At 39.5% G+C, this 22,368-nt stretch overlaps 1 protein-coding gene across 14 annotated transcripts in view; it reads left to right on the forward strand.

Moving 5' to 3' along the window:
• TUT4 (terminal uridylyl transferase 4) overlaps positions 1–22,368 on the forward strand; it is a 76,176-nt gene that overhangs the window by 36,070 nt on the left and 17,738 nt on the right. For 10 of the 14 annotated variants that reach the window (XM_073357688.2, XM_073357694.2, XM_073357696.2 and 7 more), the window contains 13 exons: positions 2,782–2,901; positions 4,285–4,503; positions 4,638–4,812; positions 7,301–8,052; positions 10,429–10,579; positions 12,195–12,281; positions 14,456–14,559; positions 14,732–14,989; positions 15,644–15,733; positions 19,951–20,064; positions 21,191–21,268; positions 21,670–21,847; positions 22,229–22,276. In XM_073357688.2, the coding sequence (XP_073213789.1) occupies positions 2,782–2,901; positions 4,285–4,503; positions 4,638–4,812; positions 7,301–8,052; positions 10,429–10,579; positions 12,195–12,281; positions 14,456–14,559; positions 14,732–14,989; positions 15,644–15,733; positions 19,951–20,064; positions 21,191–21,268; positions 21,670–21,847; positions 22,229–22,276 (2,374 nt within the window). The remainder of the gene's footprint in view (positions 1–2,781; positions 2,902–4,284; positions 4,504–4,637; positions 4,813–7,300; positions 8,053–10,428; positions 10,580–12,194; positions 12,282–14,455; positions 14,560–14,731; positions 14,990–15,643; positions 15,734–19,950; positions 20,065–21,190; positions 21,269–21,669; positions 21,848–22,228; positions 22,277–22,368) is intronic. The other 4 variants (XM_073357698.2, XM_073357701.2, XM_073357699.2 and 1 more) reach the window with 3 other exon arrangements.

A 22,368-nucleotide genomic window follows, 5' to 3' on the forward strand; every position in this document is an offset into this window, starting at 1 on the left:
GTAATACAGTAGTATCAAAGTTTGTAATGAATTTTTTCTTTTTTTCCTAAATCAAAATGTACTATAGTCAAATGTAGCATCCATCTCTCCTGTAAACTGTGTCCCCAAGTTCTTCAGCATTTGTATCCCACAATTACAGAAAGAAATGTTAGGATAGGGAGAGAGGAATGGAGAGGTATGGAAGGGTGAAAAATACTTTCTTCTGAGACTTAAGGCAGAGCCGTATTTGAGGCTGAGATGGAGAACTGACAGGAGGAGCTGCAGAGGAGGAGGCACTCTTTCATCAACAGGGACAAGATTTTGATGAACGAAAAGAGGGAGTAGAGAGGTGCAAGATGAGTAGAGGGAATACAAAGACAAGGTCTATGAAGTAGGCTACAGTAAGCTTAAGGAGGGTAGTTCTGAACTGGATTCTGAAATACAAGAAGCAACACAATCTTAGCTGTATGTAAAAGGGTTATAAACCTTTGTGAGTTCTAGTGAACTGTCTCTGGAATGATTTATTAATATCATCAGAACCTGGAAGTAGATTGCAGCTCTATGTGCTTAGTCTTATGCATGGTTACAATAGATAGTTTTTTTTAAAAAAACCCGATGACTCTGAATTCTCTCTTCTGTTCTGTATTGTGAGTTGAAGTGTATGCAGTGGCATGTAATGCAGAATATGTCCACTTTGTGTCTAGAGGCAAGTATATGCCGCCTTTTTGACATCTGTGGAGAGATGTTTTATATTAAATTGCTTGCAGACTCCCAGTGGTGCAACTAAGTTTAAGGAACTTGTGTTGCTAAAATTCCTAGCTAGATTCCTGAAAAAGTCTAACTTGTAAAAGTCATGAAATCTTCCCAGGTTGCAGTACACTAGTGACTCATGAAGAGTTTTCCAGTGGAACTTGGCCAAAGATCTACTGGGTAAGATTTTGTGCTCTGCCAGCACTGAACTCTTACAGCCCAGAGGGAGGAGAGAGCTAAGGTACCTTTAAGTCACTTTTGTACTCTCCTGATCCTGGGCTACTCTGGGGGCTGGATGGGGCCTGTCAAAGTTATGGATGATGTCCAAGGCTGCCCTGTTGGCTGTGATACTGGCCAGAATCTCTGCAGCCCTGCCCCCATCCACACCCTTGGCATGCCCCCTACTCCAGGGCTTGCAAGGAGATTGCTGAATGGCTGTCTTATGGCTGTTGTCCACCGTGCCTGTGCAGGGGAATTCTCCCCTAGTCAGAACTGGGGCTTATAGGGCCCTGTACAAGGCATGACTTCTCCCCTGCTTGCAAAGACACACTGCCACACTCACAATCTCCTTTTAGCAGTTTTATTATTCAAACTTAAACAGTTCCTCACTCAACCTTCACATCTTGGGCACTCCCTGCCTCCCCTCTCAGAGGACTGTGGTAGTCCTGCTGCTCCTGCTTCCTGCAGCTTCCTGCCTCTTTCTCAGTTCTATTATCACAGCCAGTCCTCCTGTATTGGAGCAGCCTCTTACCATTTATAGCCCAGGTGCAGCCCCTACCCCCTTAATGTGCCCAGCTAGGAGCACCTGCTGTGGCACAGGGGCTAGCCTCCCTCTGACATGCCCCCTTAAACTGCTCTGGCCCTTTTATCTGATGTAAAGGGGCCAGAGAGGGGGTGAGGATCTCACCCTTCATTTATATTATACACACTTCTGAAATTGCCTCTATATCATTGGCTCTATTCTGGCCTCCATAACATTATGAAGCAGACCAACTAGCAAACATTGGACACCCACAGTACAGTTTCAACAGGTGCAGGGCTCTGCAGATCCTCATTCTAGGACTGGGAACTTTCCCAGAATTCATCCCAAGAAAGCAAGCATCGTTTGCCAAACCCACCACTCATCAAAATCAAGGCAGTTTTAAAAAATGAGCTCATGTCAGGCTGCCAGCAAAACAATTGTACGAGTTTTTGTCTCCATCTCCCACTGGGTCATCTAGAGATACCATTGTTGAGTATAAGAATTGAGCTGTATCAGCTGTATAAAGTATACTTCAGATGTCAAATCCTTTTATAGTTCAGGTTTGGGGTCACTATTAAGCAATACTTGACTTTAAATGACTTGACTTTATTGAAAAGTGCATTCCATTATATAGTATTATTAATATTATTGATATTTTTGTGAAGAGGCTTTCATAAATCGATTAGTGCCATACAATACATAAGAACATAACATTACAAACTAGAAAAGAGAACTGTTTGAAGTCTGACTTTAAAAATACTGAAAAACCTGTTGAGCTCACATGGAAAAGCATCTTATCAGCATAGAGCCAGATATGAAGAATACCTGGCGATTGCACAATAGCAGGTTCTCTTTATCAAAAACATAAATCCCTGGCAGAAGCATAAATGTGAACCACAACTGCAGAGTTATAATAGAATCAATGTGTAATCATAAATAATAGTAATAATAATAATAGTAAAGTTGAAGAACTTTACAAATGATTAGAGTTTACATTTTATCCTCTGGCCAATGTATATCTACTGTAACTTTCTGAATACTGCTGTAACATGGGAGTTGCAAGGTGTGGAAAAAAGTAGGTGAGGTGCTCTGTTCTGAATGGCTTGTGAGTGAGAAGGAGATAACACAGAAAACATCTATATAAAAGTTTACTGTTTCCTTAGATTTTGAGATGAAAGACTTTCTAGTTAGCTTTAGCATATATTCCATATTCCTTTTGAACTTTTCTAATGGCTCATTTATATTATGTATTATATAATTAAAATGCTAAAATCTTATCAGAAAACTATAACTGTCTTATCTTTTTGTAGTTGTGCCATATTGACTGCCAGGCAGAAGGTGGGATTCCCTCATATTCTTTTGCCTTAATGGTGATATTTTTTCTTCAACAAAGAAAACCACCCATTTTACCATCCTATTTAGGCACTTGGGTAAGTTCTTTTTGACAATATAATAATCCTACACTTGCAATATTTTTAAGGGGCAGTGCTGCACGGTTATTTTACAGATCATAAAATGTGTCATACGAGATTGAATAGTCTAAATTGGGGATCTCAAACTCAAATCACAATGAGGGCCACATGAGGACTAGTACATTGGCCCGAGGGCCACATCATTGAAACCTTTTCATACAACGATACAAAAGTATAGTCAAAAATGAAAAAAATGAAGAGTAATATAGTATGCTATTAAAAGTCAATGTATTAACTTTTTAAAAACTGTAATGCAAAAAGTCAGTGCTAATTTTGACAGTCATTTCATTTTTGGCCACTTAGCTGGCAGCATTTTGCATCAACCAGAGCATCAATATTAGGTTTGATATCCTGAGATGAAACCAATCTCAGTGTTGCTTGCAAATGTTCATCAGTGAGCCTTGACGTTAACACAGATTTGTTAATCTTCATGGATTTGTTAATCTTCATGTTCACATATATATGTATTTCCAAACATTGCCATTACCCTTGCGGGAGCAGAGGGAGCTGTCATGGGGACTGATGGGCCAAGAGCCATTGGCCGTGAGCATGCGCTGAACCCCGCAGCTGGCAGCACTTTTCAGCCTCAGGTCACAGCCCAGAACAGCAAGGGGCTGGGACGCAGGTTTTGAATCCCCCCTCCTCCCTTGGGTCATCTCTCTGTTAGAACTTCCTTTGTGTGGAGCTGAGATGCCTTCTCCTCCTACTGAGACCAGTGGGATCTCAGGGTGCTTAGCACCTTTCAGAACAGGCTTTGATAGAACGTGCATTGCAACAAAGCCCTGAAGCCGCCTCTTCCTTGCCTCCTCCCCTGAGCACGCCGCATCATCGCTCCTTCCCCCTCCCTCCTGGAAAGTCCTAAGTGCCGCCAAGTAGCTCTTTGGTGACGGGAAGCGCTGGGAGGTAGGCGGAGGAGCAGGGATGCGGCGCTTTCTGGGGGGACGGGTAGGAGGGGAGGGCGGGGAGAGGGGCAGAGAGGGGGAGTCAGTGCCTATGGCGGGCTGCAGGAAATAACTCGGGGGCTGCGTGTTTGAGACCCTGCTGCAAATAAAGACCTTAGCACATTTTTCTTTGTGTGGTTGACTTGTGCCTGTTGCTTCTGAGGAAAGTGAAAGACTCTCATAATACACGTGGACAATTGTGCAATTCTGTGCTTTGGGTCAGGGTTAACTCAGTTGACACACTGAGATGTGATACCCTTTTCTTACCATGCATAACCAGCATTAGCAGTGTTGGTGAAATTATCTTTTTTAGGCCCTGAAATTGCCATTTTTGTGTTTTGGCCCAAGTATGGTATGTGACATACAATCTTGTTCTCAGAAATCCTTTAACTGTATTTAGATTGAAGGCTTTGATTTAAAGAGGGCAGATGACTACCCACTGAGAGGTATAGAAGAGGAGAAGTTTGTAAGATGGGAATACAAGCCACCAAATAATGGAGCGGGGAAAAACTCAAGTGGTGTAGACGGCAAAGCTAAAGCTGAACAGCAGAAAGGTGGTAAGAAGTCAACAAGCTCAGAAACGGACAACCAAAGTAATGCAAAGGAGAAACATGGCAAAGTGAGTAATTGTTTATCTGAATGGAGACCACATCTGCTGTCTGATCTTTAAACTTTTTATTTAAAAAAAAAAAACTTAGAAAAATACTGGAATCTTAATTTCTTACTGCAACTAAACATTCATGTTTGTTTCAGTCTCCCTTAGCATTTGAAAAACCCCACCAAATATCCCTGGGGCAACTGTGGTTAGAACTGTTGAAGTTTTACACACTGGAATTTGCTTTGGAGGAATATGTCATCAGTATACGGGTACAAGAACTCTTAACCAGAGAGAACAAAAACTGGCCTAAAAGGCGAATAGCCATTGAAGGTGCGGTAATGTTCTTTCTACCAAGTCTACAGGCATTATGCTTTATTCTTTGGATTTTACTTATCTAACATTTATTTCTAGTACTTGGACAAGAAATTGCATTGGATGCAAATGGAGAGGAAAGTACCAGTTTAGCTGGCAAATGTACAAAAGTTAATCAGGCTACTTGAGGATGTGTCATCTGCCCAGCATAGCAGTATGAGTACAATGACTCCTGAAATATGGATGGAGCACCATTTCCCCCCAGCCCTTTTTTCTTTCCATTCCGTCTCTGCAGTACTGTTCCTTTTCTCCTTGAACCATCTCCATCTATTTCATTCCCCATTATCTGCACTTTTCTCCACCCATTCTTCCTCCATTTGTTCTGGGATTGTGGGAACATTACCTCTGCAAGATCCCATACCACTGGGTCTTCTAGTTGCCTCTGATCATCAGTTTATTTCCCCTGCTTCTGACATATGGGCAGAGCAGAGAGGAGAGCATTGATTGGAGTGAATGGAACCAGCTCAGTGGAGTAAAAGCTCCCATGGGCCATATTCCCACACTGGGAAGCTGACTGTCAGCATAGTGGAATGATGAGTATGTCCTGGAGAATATATTAAAAACTAGATGTCTGACCATAAGTAATACATTTGGGAGCCTTGAGGCAAAATAAATTTGATGGTGATACCTTATGTGGTGATGGGAGAAAGAATAGTTCCCTTTCTTTGCCTAAGTTTTATCCATTTCCATTTGGAAAACATTAATCTTTTGTTTATTATTTTTTAAAAAAATAAACAGTATTGGTTCGGAAAGATCAGCAAATAACGTACCAGAACTCTGTTGTCAGTGGTGATAGAAAAGTGAGGAAGTGGGGAAAAAGGTTGGGAAAGAAGATAAGTTCAGTTTCCATAAGAGATGGAAATAGTGAGACAGCCAGGAGGGGGGTATAGGAGAGATGGCTAGATACGAGAAACTGGACAAAAGGGGTGGAGGTTGTAAGTAGGAGGTAGATTGGTTAGTTATCAGCTTAGAAATGGTAGTGCCTGAGATCTCATAAAGCACATAGAGGGAAAAGGAATGGATCAAGTAGAGAATCTTAAAGAATGCCAACAGAAAAGAGGAGAATGGGAGTCAGCAAAGGGATGCTGAGGAGGAATCCACGAGATATGAGGAGAACAGTGTTAGGGAAGGTAGAGAGAACAGTAATGAAATGTGTCAAAGGCAGGAGACAAAGTGAAATAGGATTTGAAAATATTTCCTCTGACATTGCTAAAAGGAAGTTTGTTAATGACCTTGGTGACGGAGGTGTTGGTAAGATGGATATCTGTATTGGACATGATCAAAGAAATGTTGGGGAGGGGAAGTTAAGTCTGTGTGAATAAACTTTGAGTTTGGGAGATGAGAATCCAACCTAGTCATCATCCTGGAAACTGAAGTCCCTAAGGGTATGTATCTCTACACTGCAAAGAAAAACCTGCATCACCGCGTCTCAAAGCTTAGGCTCCGACCAGAGCTGGAACATCTACATTGCTATTTTTAGCCCATCAGTGTGAGCTCTGTGAGCCCAAGGAAGTGACCTGGGCTTTGAGACTTGGTGCAGCATGTCTTTTATTGCAGTGTAGACATATCCTGAGATTAGAGTAAGGAACTGAATAGAGTCAAAGAGTATCTGAACCATGAGAAAAAAGGGAAAGTGTGTCAAGATAATGATCAAATAGGGGTTATTCTAAGAGGGAGGGATTATATTCTTTTAACAATATTTTCAGCTAAATTCCATTTGATGAATTTTTAGTACAGGAGTTGTGTAAGAGGAAGAAGCAACCCACCTTGATACTTAAGATCTGAGGTGGAATGATCAGTAATTGCAATTATGAAGGTCCTCTTTTGACTTGTAAACCACAAATTTGATCTGTAAGTTACAAGGAGAGACTAAATATGAAACTCTATGAGATCATTTTAAATAGTCAGTTTCCTGACTGTTGCTTCACTTTTAAATAAATTATTTATCAAATTAAATCAATGAAAAAAATCAAAGAAGGAGGAAAATATTGGGCAGAGTTGCCCGAAGATTGATTGTAATGTCTGGATATTTATTTTACTTTGAAGTTTAGGAATCAGCCATAATGTGGGATTTTTTTAACAAAGCAGAAAGGGTACACAATTTTTCATTAATTAAATCAGACATTTACAGTAAATATATGGTGATTATACAGAAAAATCTAAAGACTCTCTTGGGATCCAGATCCTTAAATGGTACTTAAGAACAATATATGATTATGAGCTATTTATTCCATTATATCCTTCAGCCTTGTAATGAAAACAGTCAGGTACCAGGATGAAATGAAGAAGAGGATGTATAGCATGATAAATATAGTTCTGGACTATATTATAGGGTTCTGTAATTTGAAATACAAAATACTAATAATTTATGCATTTGAAATACATTATTGTGTAAGTATTACTTAATGTAAAGTAGTAAATTACTACTTGAATTGTCTTTTTCTAGATCCTTTTGCACTAAAGAGGAATGTTGCACGAAGCCTAAATAGCCAGATGGTGTTTGAGTACATCCTGGAGCGGTTCAGGACAGCTTATAAATATTTTGCATGTCCACAAACTAAAGATGGGATTAAATCCAAATCAGATACCAAGCAAAAAGAAAAGGAAAAAATTAGCAGCAAGAAATCTGCAAAATCTGGAGAACCTGTAGCCAACTGTTGTCTTTCACAGGGAGAAAACATTTTAGAGAAACAGAACGCAGGAAATGGATGTAGTATACAAGAATATGAACTTAAATGTAATGAAATGGAATCTACATCCAGGAAATGTGTTTCTGAGGACACAGACTGTTTGTTAGTAAATAAAACAGATGCATTGGACTCCAATTATGATGAAGACAGAGAGGAAACAGTATCTCTTATTTCTAAAGAATGCTGTGAATTAAAGCAAAAATCACTCAAAGAGAAAGATGATCTAGAGCTTTCAGAAATTTGTCTAACTAAAGACAAGCTAAGTCACCATTGTAATTGCAGTGAACGTTGGTTCCATGACCCAAATTCTGTGAATGAATTTGTTGATGTTGAAAGTGGACAGAGTTCAGTAATGGAGTGTTCACCGAAGAATAAGTGCACTAGCACATCAGCTACCTCGCACAACTGCAAAGCAATGGTAGATCTTTGTAACCTTAAAGATGAAGATAAACTCTCCAGAGAAGAAATGCATTATGTGTTTGATAAATTCATTTTGACTTCTGGAAAGGTAAGATGCATTTTAAAGATATGTAAGTGATGGAGTTATTTCACTCCCATATCAATAAAAGATACAGTTGGCTGCAAAGTATCTCCTTTCACTACCTGTTAGAACTGTATTCCTGCTTCCAAACTGTTAGACTGCTAGGTGGGAGAATGGTTTAGTAATTATTCCATTCTCTGTCATGGATTACTACTTTTCCTGTTTCAAATACTTGCTCCCTCAGCACAGATGCATATATTGTTAGGGGGCTGAAATAAGTTAACATGTCAGGGTATCACCATGGTTTGAGAGGAGTTACAACATACCTTTACCAGCACCTCGACCCATTTACCTATGGTACAAAGAGATGTATAATTATCTTGGTTATATAATGTGATGTTCCTCACTGTGTCAGATTAGAGAGGTATAGGCTATTTTCTAACTTTCATTACTTTTCCACAGTTGGGAAGTGCAGTGCAGTTGCTCTCCATAGAAGAGAATGAAAGAAAGATGGATAGCCCATCTTTTTGGGGACCTGATTTTTTTTGTTTTTTTGTTTTTTGTTCATTTGTAAGAAGGCAAATTATTATGTTGAATAAAACTTATTGATAGTAGTTTTATATCATTTGCCAGTTTTCAAAGGATTGTACAAACATTACTTAATTTGACCCTATCTAAATGTACCAGACTAATGTTTAGCTACCACCTTAGCTATAGCTATCCCCAAGGACTGGAAGGTTGGCTTTCCTCATATTCTCCTTCTCTAGGTAAAAACAACTGATAAATTCCAATATGGAAAACTCCAGATTTTCAGTTTTAAAAAATGTAACTCCGAGAAAAGACTTGCCAGTGCAGTGATAAGAAGTATGCAGGCATCTTCCTGAATATTAGATGTTTTAGAGCAAATTGACATCACTCAGTTTGCACCCAGCCAAAAGTGACCAGAGCCAAAAAGGCCTTATCAAAAAATGGTCAGTGACTCCAGCTTGATTACATCTCCTTTCTTTTGCCTGCCACTGAAGGAATTAAATGGGAGTTCAGGGTATGTGCTACTTCAATTCTGCCAGACTTTATAGGATTACTGCAATTTCTACAGTGTCTTTATTAATATAGTTAGTAACTTGAACTATTGTTTCTAGTCATCATGTTTTTCAATATTTTAGAATTAGTGAATCTCATATCTACTTTTTATTCATTATTTGGAAGAGGAAAACAAGCTTTCCTGCTTTTTAACTCCCATTGCTTTCTTAGCTTTGAATGAACTATTCATTGAAATGAATTAATTGAATAAACTGAAATGAGGAAAACATTCTCTCTGCACCTGTAGAAGAGGCAATTGCTGTCAAAAACTAATGTAGCATTTCAGCAAACTCTGGTTCCAGGTGCTTAGCCAGTAACTTCCATGAGTTCGCTGTTTTGACTTTTTTACAACTTGGTAGGAAACGTCTTGCTTAATATTATTTTCTGTATTTAATTTAGATTATTTTAATCGATTGTAAAAAGTTTAGACCTTAACATAGGTTGTTAATTTCAAATTTAATTTTAACTAGTTTTTCCCCCTAAAAATAAACCTGTATTAAATGTAAATAAAAAAATCTGATTTAATTTTTTTAAAATAATTTTTATTTAAATTAAATAAAAATATATTTAATTTTTGTTTGAAACATTGATTTTTATCCACTCCCACCTTTTCTTGACACTTAGACTGGAGAACAGTCTGATTGTAATTTCAGAGTGTCAGATAACATGTGGTATTAAAGATGATAATATAGCATGTTATGAAAGTGGAGTTTCTAAGGGCCTAGATCTGTTGTGAGTGATAGCTGTGTAATATAAACGTATATTTCCTCATTTTGATTTTTAAAATGTTTTAGTCATTTCAGACTTTTTTTTGTAAAAGTCCAATTTATTAAAGGGACACTGGTAACAATCAGATTTCTGTCCAACAATCTTTTCGATTCTCCTTGACTTTTAGAATCAGGAGAGAATTATGGGGCAGAAGGTTGTAAAGAAGTACTACATGACTGGGCTTGTAACATTACATTTTTATCACCCTTAACAGATCAGTCAGTGGGTGGCTATCTAGGAGGTTAATTGTGCATATACTTGGTGGCAAATACAATTTTGGAGTAGGAAGGCTAGTTCCCTTCCTCCTCATGAAAAGCTCTTGTTTTCAGTAGGAGAGTGATTCCCTCCTCTTCGGCCCTCTCCTTTCCCTTTGTCCTCTGGGGGCAGAATTCCTGAGCTCTGTAGTGCACTGCAAGAGCTAAAGGTGATTTGTCAAGGGGGGTGTTCTTTTATTGTTCTGTAGATAAATGCTGTTATTGCTCACCACACTCCTATGGAAATAGTATGCATTTATTGAAATATTTTAAAATTTGTTTATTTTATTTCTTCTAATAGCCTCCAACTATAGTATGCAGCATCTGCAAACGTGATGGCCATTCCAAAAATGACTGCCCAGAGGATTTTAAGAAAATTGATCTAAAACCACTACCACCAATGACAAACAGATTTCGGGAAATACTTGATATAGTGTGTAAGAGATGCTTTGGTAAGTACAGTATTACTGTTGGACTAGTGTAGGACTTTTCACTTCATAGGCTGTAATTCATAATTTCTAAAAATTAAAGCCGTAGAGCTGAGTTCTGTTCCCTTTAATGTGATGGTTACTCCATTGACTTTAGTGGGAGGAAGTACAGTAATGTAGCTGAAACAGAATTTGGCCCATATTGTTTTGTCATACAGTTTGAGGTCAGTAGAGTTATGCTGGCAAAGAATTTGGCCCCAAAATAAGCAAGAATTTTTATCTTCAGTTATTATTGGTTTTGGAGAGAACAGGCAGCCAATGTGCATGGAGTACTCCTGACAGAATTCTGCACACCTGCAGGCACGTAGAATTCATATGGTCTACATATTTCCATGCCCCCCACACAGAAAAATGCAAAAGATGTATGCAGGGGGACAGTGTGTCTGTTCCAGCGTGCCTGAAGCAGCCTCAGAAAGGCAAATCACTGTGCGGGTAGGGAGGCTGGGCATGCGTGCCTGTGGGGGAGACGTTGATCACTGTCATGGCGCAAATAAAACATTTACCAAGCAGTCAATAAAATGTCAGGACAAGCAGAACCAAGCACTTCCCAAAGTACTCAGCCAGGTCCAGGACAATGATTAGCAAAACTGTACGACTTTCATGTGTAAAAGTCTGAGCAATTTAAAATGACATTCTACTTTTTTTTTTTATTGCTGTTTGGTGATCTGTAATTTAATTTAAATGAAAATCCAGGATTATAAGTGGAATGCAGGGTATTAGTTACCAAGCATTTGTAATTTAACTTTCATGTGTTTAGGAAATGCTGATGGTTATTGTGACTTTATTCTATATTGTAATTTAAATAACTTACCAAAACAATTGAAACTGGTTTATATTGCATTATATATTATTATATATATTATACTGATTATATTGCATTATTTTGACAAATAAAATTTGCAGAGTTTTTCACATTTTTTAATTTTTTGGGGCAGAATTTTTAATATTTTGATGCAGAATCCCCCCAGGAGTAATAGAGATTTGGTGCGGTAAGCAATGTGGCCGCAGACTTGGTCTATGCTACCAAGTTATGTTGGTATAACTACATTGCTCAGGTATAACTTCGTTACTCGGGGGTGTAGAAAATCCACACCCCTAAGTGATGCAGTTATACTGACCTAACCCCTGGTGTAGACAGCACTATGTCAACGTGAGGGCTTCTCCTGTCGATGTAGCTACTGCCTCTTGGGGAGTCAGAGTACCTATGCCGATGGGAGAGCTTCTCCCATCGGCATAGGTAGCATCTTCACTACATGCTACAGCGGCACAGTTGCACTGATGCAGCTGCAGCACTGTTACCATAGACAAGCCCTCAGTATTAGCCAGATTGCACAGCTCTTACTCAGGCAAAGCTCTTATTGGCTCCCAAGAGTTTTGCCTGAGTAATGACAACAGGATCAAGTCCCAAAGTAAAATGCAGTCAGTACTAACTACCATAGAAAATGTCAGACTTTAAAAAAAAAAAAAATCGGTATTCAAAGAGAATAAATATTAGCAAATACTTTAATTCATAAAATCAGATATTTAGGGCCAAAAATGTAGTGGAATGTTACATCAGAGTCTAACTTTTTTTTCTCAGATGAATTATCACCTCCTTTCTCTGAGCAACAAAACAGAGAACAAATTCTGGCAAGTTTGGAAAGATTTATTAGAAAAGAATACAATGGTATGTAATAATAGGTAACCACTTATCATTTGTTGTTAAAATTTCTCCCTTCATTCCAGTTGTCTAGCCCATTAATATAGAACTGTCTTTCTTTGTTCCTTTGTCTATTTTAAAATGGTGGCATCTTCCCTTTGACTGTGTATATAAAGGTACCTGTAGACATATAAACTCAATCCTTAACCCTTCTCTGGCCCCTTTGTGCTGCCCCAGTGATGCTGGCAACTGGTGCATCTCCCCAGCATGGGGAAAAGCCTTCATGATGTAGGTTGACATAACCAAACCCTTGAGCTGACCCCAAGCTCAGGAGGCATGCCATGGGAGGGAAAGAGTATTATTGGGCTGTAGCCAACTACATATAGTTTAGAGTAGCATTGTGGCCCATATACTTACATGGACCCTGTCAATATAGTGTTTGAGTGCCTCTGAAATCCTAATGATTTTATCTTCGCATCACTTCCATGAAGTAGGAAACATTATTCTCAATATATATCTATTGTGGAAACCAAGGCATAGAAAAACTAAGTGACTTGTCTAAGGTCACACCCAGAGTCTGTAGCACAATCAGGAATTGAACCAGGTCACTTGAGTTCCAGTCTATTGTCTTACCCAGAAGACCATTCTTTCTTCCAGAATTGGCCCCAAGATCAGGTAGCTGTGAATGCTGCTTTTGCAGCCCCACTCTTCAGCTGTGCCCTGTGCTTATTGGTGACAGCTGAGGATTGAGGGCACTATCTTTCTGTCACAAAAACTTAAGACTGAAGGTTTCTGATTCCATCAAAGGTTTGAAAGTAGCCATGAGCTGATCGACATAGTTTCTTATCACTGATTTCAAAGTGAACAAATTATAGTGATCTAAAACAGGTCATTCAGAAAGAAATTCTTCTCAATTATATTACCATGCTTATTAATAAGTGAGTGAAAATAAATTTCAAACAAAAATGGAAATGAATAACCCAAAATGGAAATAAAAAGTTTCATTCAGGAACTGCATTGGCTTAATTATTTGTATCTTGTACCATAGACTATGGTTAACGGGCACAGAGAAACATCCCAATCAACCAAACTTTCCTAGTAACAGAAAATGGAATTTTCATGTTGTTGTTGGAATTATCATGATTTATACAGGGTTATTACCTGTATTTATTACCACAACAACAATTTAACCTTAAATTCCTTTATTACATCCAAAGCCCAATAATATGTTTACAATTGCTCTAAACATGCCTATAAAGCCTAAATAAGCAATTTATTACATCCAAAGAGCAACAAACCATTTATAAGCTGTTGGATCAAGGCACTTACAAATGGGCTGAACTCAGGGGTGCTTAAACCTATATTGTCAGCTCCAACTTGATCAGGCAGGTATTAGCAATGAACTTCTGAGTTTACCTTTTTATACCCATTAACAAACAAGTGATATCATTGCCAATTATCAGACCTTAGCTAAAGCCAGAAGAAGCAGTATCTTACATAGCCAATTATTTACTGCGCTTGGTTCCCAATTTACCTTGTTTTATTTTTATTACTGCAGCCCAACCTTAAATAAGATAACATTGGTATTTCAAATGGTCATTGCCAGTTTAACACAACAACTCTTCTTTCTCATGATCGCATTCTTTTTGGTCACCTGCTTTGAGCCTAATGCTCATGCTAATATCCCAGCTCAGTTTAAAACCATCCTGGTTTATTGTCAGCCTATATCCCTACAGTTGCAAAACCATGGGAAGTATACACGAACCAAAAAATCACAAAGAATCAAGTACGAATAGCTATACCTTAGTATCGGTGTCATTAACATGTATTATGACTAGTTTTTTGCATGTACTTATATACTTTTCAAAACTGTTAAAACTGTATTGTACAGTAAAAAACCAATTAATGCATGTAGAAATTTATATGTAATAATTAGTTACCGAGTCCCTAACACAGCAGGCACATCAAAAATTGCATTTTAATTTCTCGTCAGTTGCACATAGAAATTAAAATAATGTACCAGTTACTTCTGTTTGACATGAGATGTCAGAGGTGTCCAATAAAAACTGATTTAAAAGTCCATTAAATATATTATGCAAAATTGGGTCCAGCCTCTCATCTCAAATAAACAATTTCCAGTAGTAAGCAGTGCCAAAAGATATTACAAAAAAAGTGACTTTTTTGTCTATTCTTTTGGTTAGACAAAGCCAGACTGTGCTTATTTGGCTCTTCAAAAAATGGATTTGGATTCCGGGACAGTGATCTGGATATCTGCATGACCTTGGAAGGCCATGAAAATGCAGAGGTGGGAGTTCAATATTTGAAAATACGTGTTGCAATTACATTTTATACTGAAAATGAGGAAAGATTTATGATCCTTCATTCACTTACTCCATGAAATATAATATAATATTTGTTCAATTTGTGGGGCGAGGATCCATAGTTAATTGCTCAGATTTTGCTATTTATTTTTCTAGAAACTAAATTGTAAGGAAATAATTGAAGGTTTGGCAAAAATTCTTAAAAAGCATCCAGGTATGTATTTTAAATGTACTCTACATGATATTTACAATTACATGTATCTATTTGTATGTTTAACATTTATGGAAATATTTTATCCTGCCTCCTCAGGTTTAAAAAACATCTTGCCTATAACAACAGCCAAAGTGCCTATAGTAAAATTTGAACACAGACGGAGTGGCTTAGAGGGAGACATCAGCTTATACAATACGCTAGTAAGTGTCTCTTTCTGTAAAAGCTAATGCATACTTTGCAGGATTGTTTGGAAAGTTTGCCTACAGGTGGTGATACTTGGACGTCTAAAAGATGGAGATAGCATTAAAGTTACTAGGGAATAATTCTGAATTAGAAATGAAACTACCATATCCTATTTTTTAAAATATTTTAATTAAAATAGTCCCAAATCCTCACCCCAGTGCCCAGCCCAGGTAGTTGGTTAGTTTTGTGGCACAGTGGTGGAGGGGCCTTCCTTTTTTGAGCTGCAGAGGAGTCACTGTGGCCTTTCAGCTTAATGGAACCTGTGTGTCCTTCAGTTTCTGGCTCTTTTCTTACATTGTGAAAACAAACAGCTTTTCCCTGCCGTGGACCCCTCCAGACCAGCAAAGGAGAGACCAGGGTTTGCCCCAGATTCGCTCAGTTTTTGAGTGACTCCATCTTTGAACAAGCTGGTGTGTTCAGGTGCTAATTTTTACATATATACTGGTCTGAAGTCAGCCTTTAATTGTGTTCTTGCAACCACACTGAAATGTTGCATGGGTGTCACTGAGCATAGAATTTGCCTCCCTGTATATTTTGGCTCTCTACATCCCCATGTCTGAACTGCAAGCTGTACCATTTTAAACTATGTCTAATACTTTTCTGTTTTCCAGGCACAGCATAACACAAGAATGCTGGCTACGTATGCAGCTATTGATCCTAGAGTGCAATATTTGGGATATACAATGAAAGTTTTTGCTAAGGTAGTATAAAGATACAGTACAACATGACTTTATCAATATTTATTATTTGTATAGCACTATGCACTGTGCTAGACTGTCCTTGTCCCAAAGAGCTTACATGATGCTGATGCCAGCTAGAAATGAGACAAGCGGAATCTTCTTAATCTGAGAATTAAGATGCTACCTTCTGAATGGCTGTGTATGGGCATATTCAAGCCTTAGGGCATGTCTATACATGTGCACTAGAAGAGTGTGACTTTTAAAGTGCACTAAATGGCCTGTGTAGACCCTGCTGGCACAAACTAATCTTCCATAGTATTCTTTAGAAATCACACCCCTCTAGAGCGCATTGCCGCTTCATGTAGACAAGCTCTTAGAACCAGATTTTGTCCTCAGGTATGTACGGTGAGTTCCCATTGAAGCCAGTGAAGTTGCAAACATATTCCAGAGCAGAAATTGGCCTAAATGCTCTCTGTTGGCTGTTGAACCGTTTGTGTTCGATGGAAAGCTGATATTCTGAAAAAGTAGGTTTTAATTTCCTTAACTCAAGCCAGCTACACCAACAAAAAAGCTTAACAATATAATTGGGAATCAGAATGCACTGTGCATCCAGATGGTATTTTTTCTAGCTAAAAAAAATATTATTTCTTTCCCCTATACTCATGCAGAAAAGCGTAATAGAAATTGTTTTTTTATGCAGGGAGATCTTGGAGATAAATGGTATGTGGCTCTGTAAATGACTTGGCATGCAGCCTCTTTGTTTGTTGACTGAAACACTATCTCTTTATTTGCTCTACATTATTTAATTAACTACATGAATGGATTTTCATGAAAAGACTAGTGGAATTTGTTTTATTATTGCTTCAGAGCTGTACCATAATACAAGCTGTTAATGTACTGCTGTCCCTTGAGATAATTGAAATATACTTCTGACTTTGTTCCAGAATGTGATAGTCATTTGTCCAGTGTATTATCACTTATGCTAATAATTAATTCACAAGTGGGGATTAGACTCTGTATTTACATTCTTTGGAAGAGCACAATGGGAACTGAGAGAGGGATAGGGTCTAAGCCCAAGACTGAAAGCCTGGAATTCCTGACTTTCTCTGGCTGGGACACTCCTCCTCTGGCCTGCAAATCACTTAAATCCTTTTGCCTCCGTTTCCCTGTCTGTCAAAATTGGGATAGTGGAAGGTGTGATGTGTTTATTAATAACAAAGAATTTGGATTAATATTTACTAGGGCTGTCAAGTGATTAAAAAAATGAATTGCAATTAATCGCAGTTTTAATTGCACTGTTAAACAATAATAGAATACCATTTATTTAAATATTTTTGGATGATTTCTATATTTTCAAATATATTGATTTCAATTACAACACAGACTACAAAGTGTACAGTGCTCATTTTATATTATTTTTTGATTACATATATTTGCGCTGTAAAAAAGATAAAAGAAATGTCTTTCAATTCACCTCATAAAAGTAGTGTAGTGCAATCTCTTTATTGTGAAAGTTGAACTTACAAATGTAGAATTATTATTACACCTCTACCCCGATATAACGATATATATCGGGTTGCGGTCCTCCGGAGACAAAAAATCCCACCACGTTATAGGTGAGACCATGTTATATTGAACTTGCTTTGGTGCCCCTCCTATTCCTTGTTCCCTGACCACCCCCTCAGAGACCCAGTCCCTAATCACCCCCAGGACCCCACCCCCTACCCAACCCCCCTGCTCCCTGTCCCCTGACTGCTCTGACCCCTATCCACATGCTCCGCCTCCTGACAGGCACTCACTGGCAGTGGCGGGAAGCGGAGCAACGCAGCCTCAGCCTGCTTCACTCCGCTGCCACCTCCTAGCCGCGGTGCTCCGCTTCCACCGCCGGTGAGTGCGGGGAGTTTGGGGAAAGGATGCCCCCTGTACTCACCTGCGGTGGAAAGCGGAGCACTGCAGCTGGGAGCTGGAGGAGTGGAGCGGGCTGGGGCCGGGCTGCTTTGCTTCCTGCCACCGGTGAGTGCAGGGAGTTTGGGGAAAGGACGTCCTCTGCACTCACCTGCGGTGGGAAGCGGAGCAACGCAGCCCCAGCCCGCTCCGCTTTCCTTACCCCTTCCCCAGCCGTGTCGCTGGGGGGTGGGGAAAGGTCCTGCACTCACATGCGGCGGGAAGCGGAGCACAGCGGCTGGGAGCTGGCAGAGTGGAGTGGGCTGGGACCGGGCTGCTCTGCTGCTGGTGACTGCGGGGGGGATCTCTTCCCCCAAGCCCCTGCCCCCGAGCGACACGGTTGGGGCTGGGGCAAGGGAAGCAGAGCGGGCTGCTTCCGGCCCCCTGCTAATCACCTGGGCCACTCTGGGACTGTGGGGCCCCCAAAAGTGCCCCCTCACGGCTCCTGCCTCCCAGACCCTGGGGGTGCGGGGAGCCCCTGACCGCCCTCGAGACCCTCTGCCCCTTATCCAACCCCTCGGCCCTGGCCTGGCCCCCTTAACACGCTGCTCAGAGCAGCATGTCGGAGCTTCACCGTGTTGTATGTGAACCCGCATTATATCGGGTTGCGTTATATTGGGGTAGAGGGGTATTATTATTTTTACATGACTCCCTTTAGCTGACTTAGCTCTTGTATACAAGGGAGGGTGGATTTTTACTTCAGGTATTTGGCATGCGGCAGGGGAGGGGAGGCTGGTGCAGGGACGCTGAGTTTGCCAGGCCTCTGTTCTCCATGGCAATGTTTCTCAAACTTTTTGTGATGGTGACCCCATTTTGACGAAAAAAAAAAAATGTTTGCCCCCCCCCCCCGAAAAAATTGCCCCCCCCCCACACCTTCGCCCCGCTCAGGGTGAGGGGCTTAAACCCCCTTTTGGGATGGGGGCCGCTAGGCTTAAACCCCCCTCAGGGTGGGGGACACCAGACTTCAGCCCTTCTCGGGATGCGGGGCTCTGGTCCCCGCTATCCCCGTAGCAGTGGCTTCAGGCCCCCATCCCCACTGCCCACCGGAGCAGTGGCTTCAGGCCCACCCATCTCCTGTGGCTTCTGCCGCCCCTGGAGCTGCAGCTTCAGCCCTCCCTCACTCCCCGTTGCCACCGGGGCTGCGGGCTGGGGTCTCAGCTCCCCGCTGCCCGTGGAGCTGTGACTTCAGCCCCTCTGCCGCCCCTAGAGCGCTTCAGCCGCCCGCCGCCCATACCTTCCTCCCCGCCCAGAGGTATGTGATTAACGTGTTAAAAAAATTAACACATTAATTTTGTTTTCAGTTAATCGCAGGCATTAACTGCAATTAATTGACAGCCCTAATAAGAGGCTGTTAAAATTGCACTGCATTGTGTGTATGTATTTAGAGTAAAGTGAACTGCCAATAAGAGTTATTTGTATGCTAGACATGGGAACAGAGTTTAAAAGCACATCTGTATGTTAGCATGTGAGCTCAGGGGTCAGTAAGTAGCACAAAATACTGCTCTCATTTTTCCAGACCAGGTTAATAAATGTCTTCCATTTTGATAATAGTTACAGTTAATATATAGCTAAAGAAGATTTTTTTTTTTACAGCAAAGCAATCATCTATATTTTCAAAATATTTTAAAGGGAATTTGCCAGATTAAAATTGATATGTTTCATAAAATCTTATGTCCATATCTGTGACTAATAAAACCATAATAAATTATACATTTTTCAATTTTAATAAGGTAATTCACCATTTATGTGTGATGTTCATAGAGCCCAGGCAATGAAAGTAGGCTAGCTGGTTTCACATTTAGCGGGTGTTATACACTAGTGTAATGTAACAATTAAGTAAGTTGCAAATACCACAGGAAAATAACTAACTTCACATCAAAATCATTAAAATAAAAATTTAAAATAAAAAATAAAACTAAAAATATGGAAGCATCTTTGTTAACGTAAGGTTAGGAAAACGTTGGTTTCACAACATAGAAGTTTTGGAACTGAATTGAGCTGGATATCAAAAACTGCCCAATTTTAGAGGCTGCTTTGGAAAATTTGGGCCATAGAATTTGGAAGACATTTTCCCATCAGATCATTGAAGCTTTGTGAGTTGGTCAAATTTTGTTCCTAAACTACTTGACAGTGTCTCTCTCTAAATTTGTTGATAGTTATCTTTCAGACTTCATTAAACAGTTTTTAATTCTGAAACAGTAACTGAGTTTTGGTTCATTTCCATAGTTCACAGAGTTAAATACCTTGTCATTTAATTTTTATTCAGTGCTTTGTTCAAAATGTATTTTGTCCAGCGTTGCGACATTGGAGATGCATCCAGAGGAAGCCTATCTTCATATGCCTATATCCTTATGGTGTTGTACTTTCTGCAACAGAGAAATCCCCCAGTTATCCCAGTTCTTCAGGAGGTAGGTTTTCAGGAAAAGATGTAATGGAAAAAATGGCATTGTTTTTTCAAGTCAGATTTGAGAGTTTTTTGTCCTAGGGGTATTGGGTGCAAATGAAAATCCTGGGCCTCTTTTCATCATCCATTTTCTAACTTTTACTTTGTAAGTAACACTTAAAAAGAAAACAGCAGCAAAACCAGGAATGTATTTTGGACCTGGTTATGTGCTACCGCATTCACTTTCTTGGGTTTTGGTCAAATTATGGTGTTTGTACAATCAAGAGAAAGAGGATTCAGTCAGCAAGGAGGTGTAATGATGGTCCAGGTTAGAAGTCCTGAGTTCTAATTCCAGCTCTGCTATTGACTTGCTCTATGACTTTGGGCATATTACTCAAATGCTCTTCAGCTTCGTCATCTGCAAAAGAAGGGTGATGTTTATGTTCCTACCTGATAAGGTGTTGGAACAATTAATGTTTCTATCGCTTTGAAGATTGTGTTACATAAATGCTAAGAAATTTTACTAATAAAATAACATTATATACCTCCATTATTGTTTAAGGTGAGGCAAACTGCATTTATTCAGCCATCTGCCTTTCCCTGAAATGTTGACATTCTCTGGAGCTCCCTGATAGGAATAATTCTCAGATCTATCTGCCTTTTCCTCTTTTGCATAAAAGAGGAACTCTGGCTGAGTCACTCTATTTGAGACCATTACTTCATTGCCACTACTTTAATGGTCTAATACTGCTACTTCTGGGGCTGTATTTAAGTAACAGCTGAGTCTCCCTTTGGCCTATCCAAATTAAAGTCATGATGGGTGAGGCCAGCTATGGTCTCTCTTAATTTAGAGACTTAATAGGAAAGAGCAGCTGACTGCAACCAGGTGGGAGGATTTTATGCACATTTTCTTAGTTCTAAGGAACAAAGAAATTAAAATACATGAAATATTTGATAGATGAGCAGAATTGCCTTTAGGTAAAATGCATTTGAATGTTTTCCATGTAATGCCAAGCACCTTTCAAACTAATACTGAAATAGAAAGCTGTTCTTGCAAGAGTCTTCGCAGCAAAACTGTCACTGTTTTATGATTACTTAAACCCAAGGTGGCAGTGAACACGAGGAAAATAACTGTTCTTGTGTTTTTGCAGATATTTGATGGAAAACAGATTCCACAGAGAATGGTTGATGGGTGGAATGCCTTTTTCTTTGATGACATGGAAGAGCTGGTAATGTTCCAATTCCAAAATACTCACTAAAACATAAAACCATTACTTGAATACATGGGAGAGTTTTACCAGTTATACCAGCATAGTTAAATTGTGATGATTATACTGTTATAACTCCCTGTGTAGATACTCATACTCCAGTATAAGAGTAAGCTAAACTGAAAACCCCAAACTTGCTTCCAAAGCAACATAAGTTAAAGCAGAAAAAGGCACTCTTGTACTGGAATAAATGTCCACCTGGGGAGTTATGGCAGTATAAAAATATCCATTTAAAGTTGTGGCTTAGTTTATACAGGTATAACTTTTTCATGTAGACAAGCCCCTTATTAAGATGTGTAGTTTGTGGGGGAAAGTACTTGATTAATTGTACCTATATGAACTGTGTCTTAAATTGCATGTAGAAGAAGCGTTTGCCTTCACTTGGAAAGAACACCGAGTCACTTGGAGAACTCTGGTTAGGGTTGCTGCGATTCTACACTGAAGAATTTGACTTCAAAGAATATGTGATCAGCATTCGGCAGAAGAAACTACTAACCACCTTTGAGAAACAGTGGACATCCAAATGCATTGCCATTGAAGGTACCTTTTGTTGAATTTCTGTTCTGTTATGCAACAAAACCATGAATACGTGCTTGGGGATCTGATCTCCCATTGATGCACAGGATCTTTACATGGGGAACTTCCATTAATGATGATGAGACTTTGGTTTGCAAATCCTACAGCATACGTAGATGGGACAATAGACCCCTAACTTTTAATATTTCTTCTGTACATAATTCACATCTATTGCAATCAATTGATACACCCATTGCAATCAATAACCAAAAAATTGCTCTGCTCCCACCTATAGGTATATGTAATAAGGGACCATACACATTTAAATAGATACATTAAGTGAGAGAATATTTTATACTGCAACATATTTTGCCCACTCTTGGATATTTTTCTTCCTTCCCTTAGATCCTTTTGACTTGAATCATAATCTTGGTGCTGGAGTCTCCAGAAAAAGTAAGATATTTATTCCTACTACAGAGCTCTTACTAATTTCTAAAGCAAAGTGCCTTTCTTTTGTCTTCCAATGATTTTATCTTCTCTTCATT

The sequence above is a fragment of the Lepidochelys kempii genome, chromosome 8, assembly GCF_965140285.1.
Source record: "Lepidochelys kempii isolate rLepKem1 chromosome 8, rLepKem1.hap1, whole genome shotgun sequence".
Taxonomy (NCBI): Eukaryota; Metazoa; Chordata; order Testudines; family Cheloniidae; genus Lepidochelys; species Lepidochelys kempii.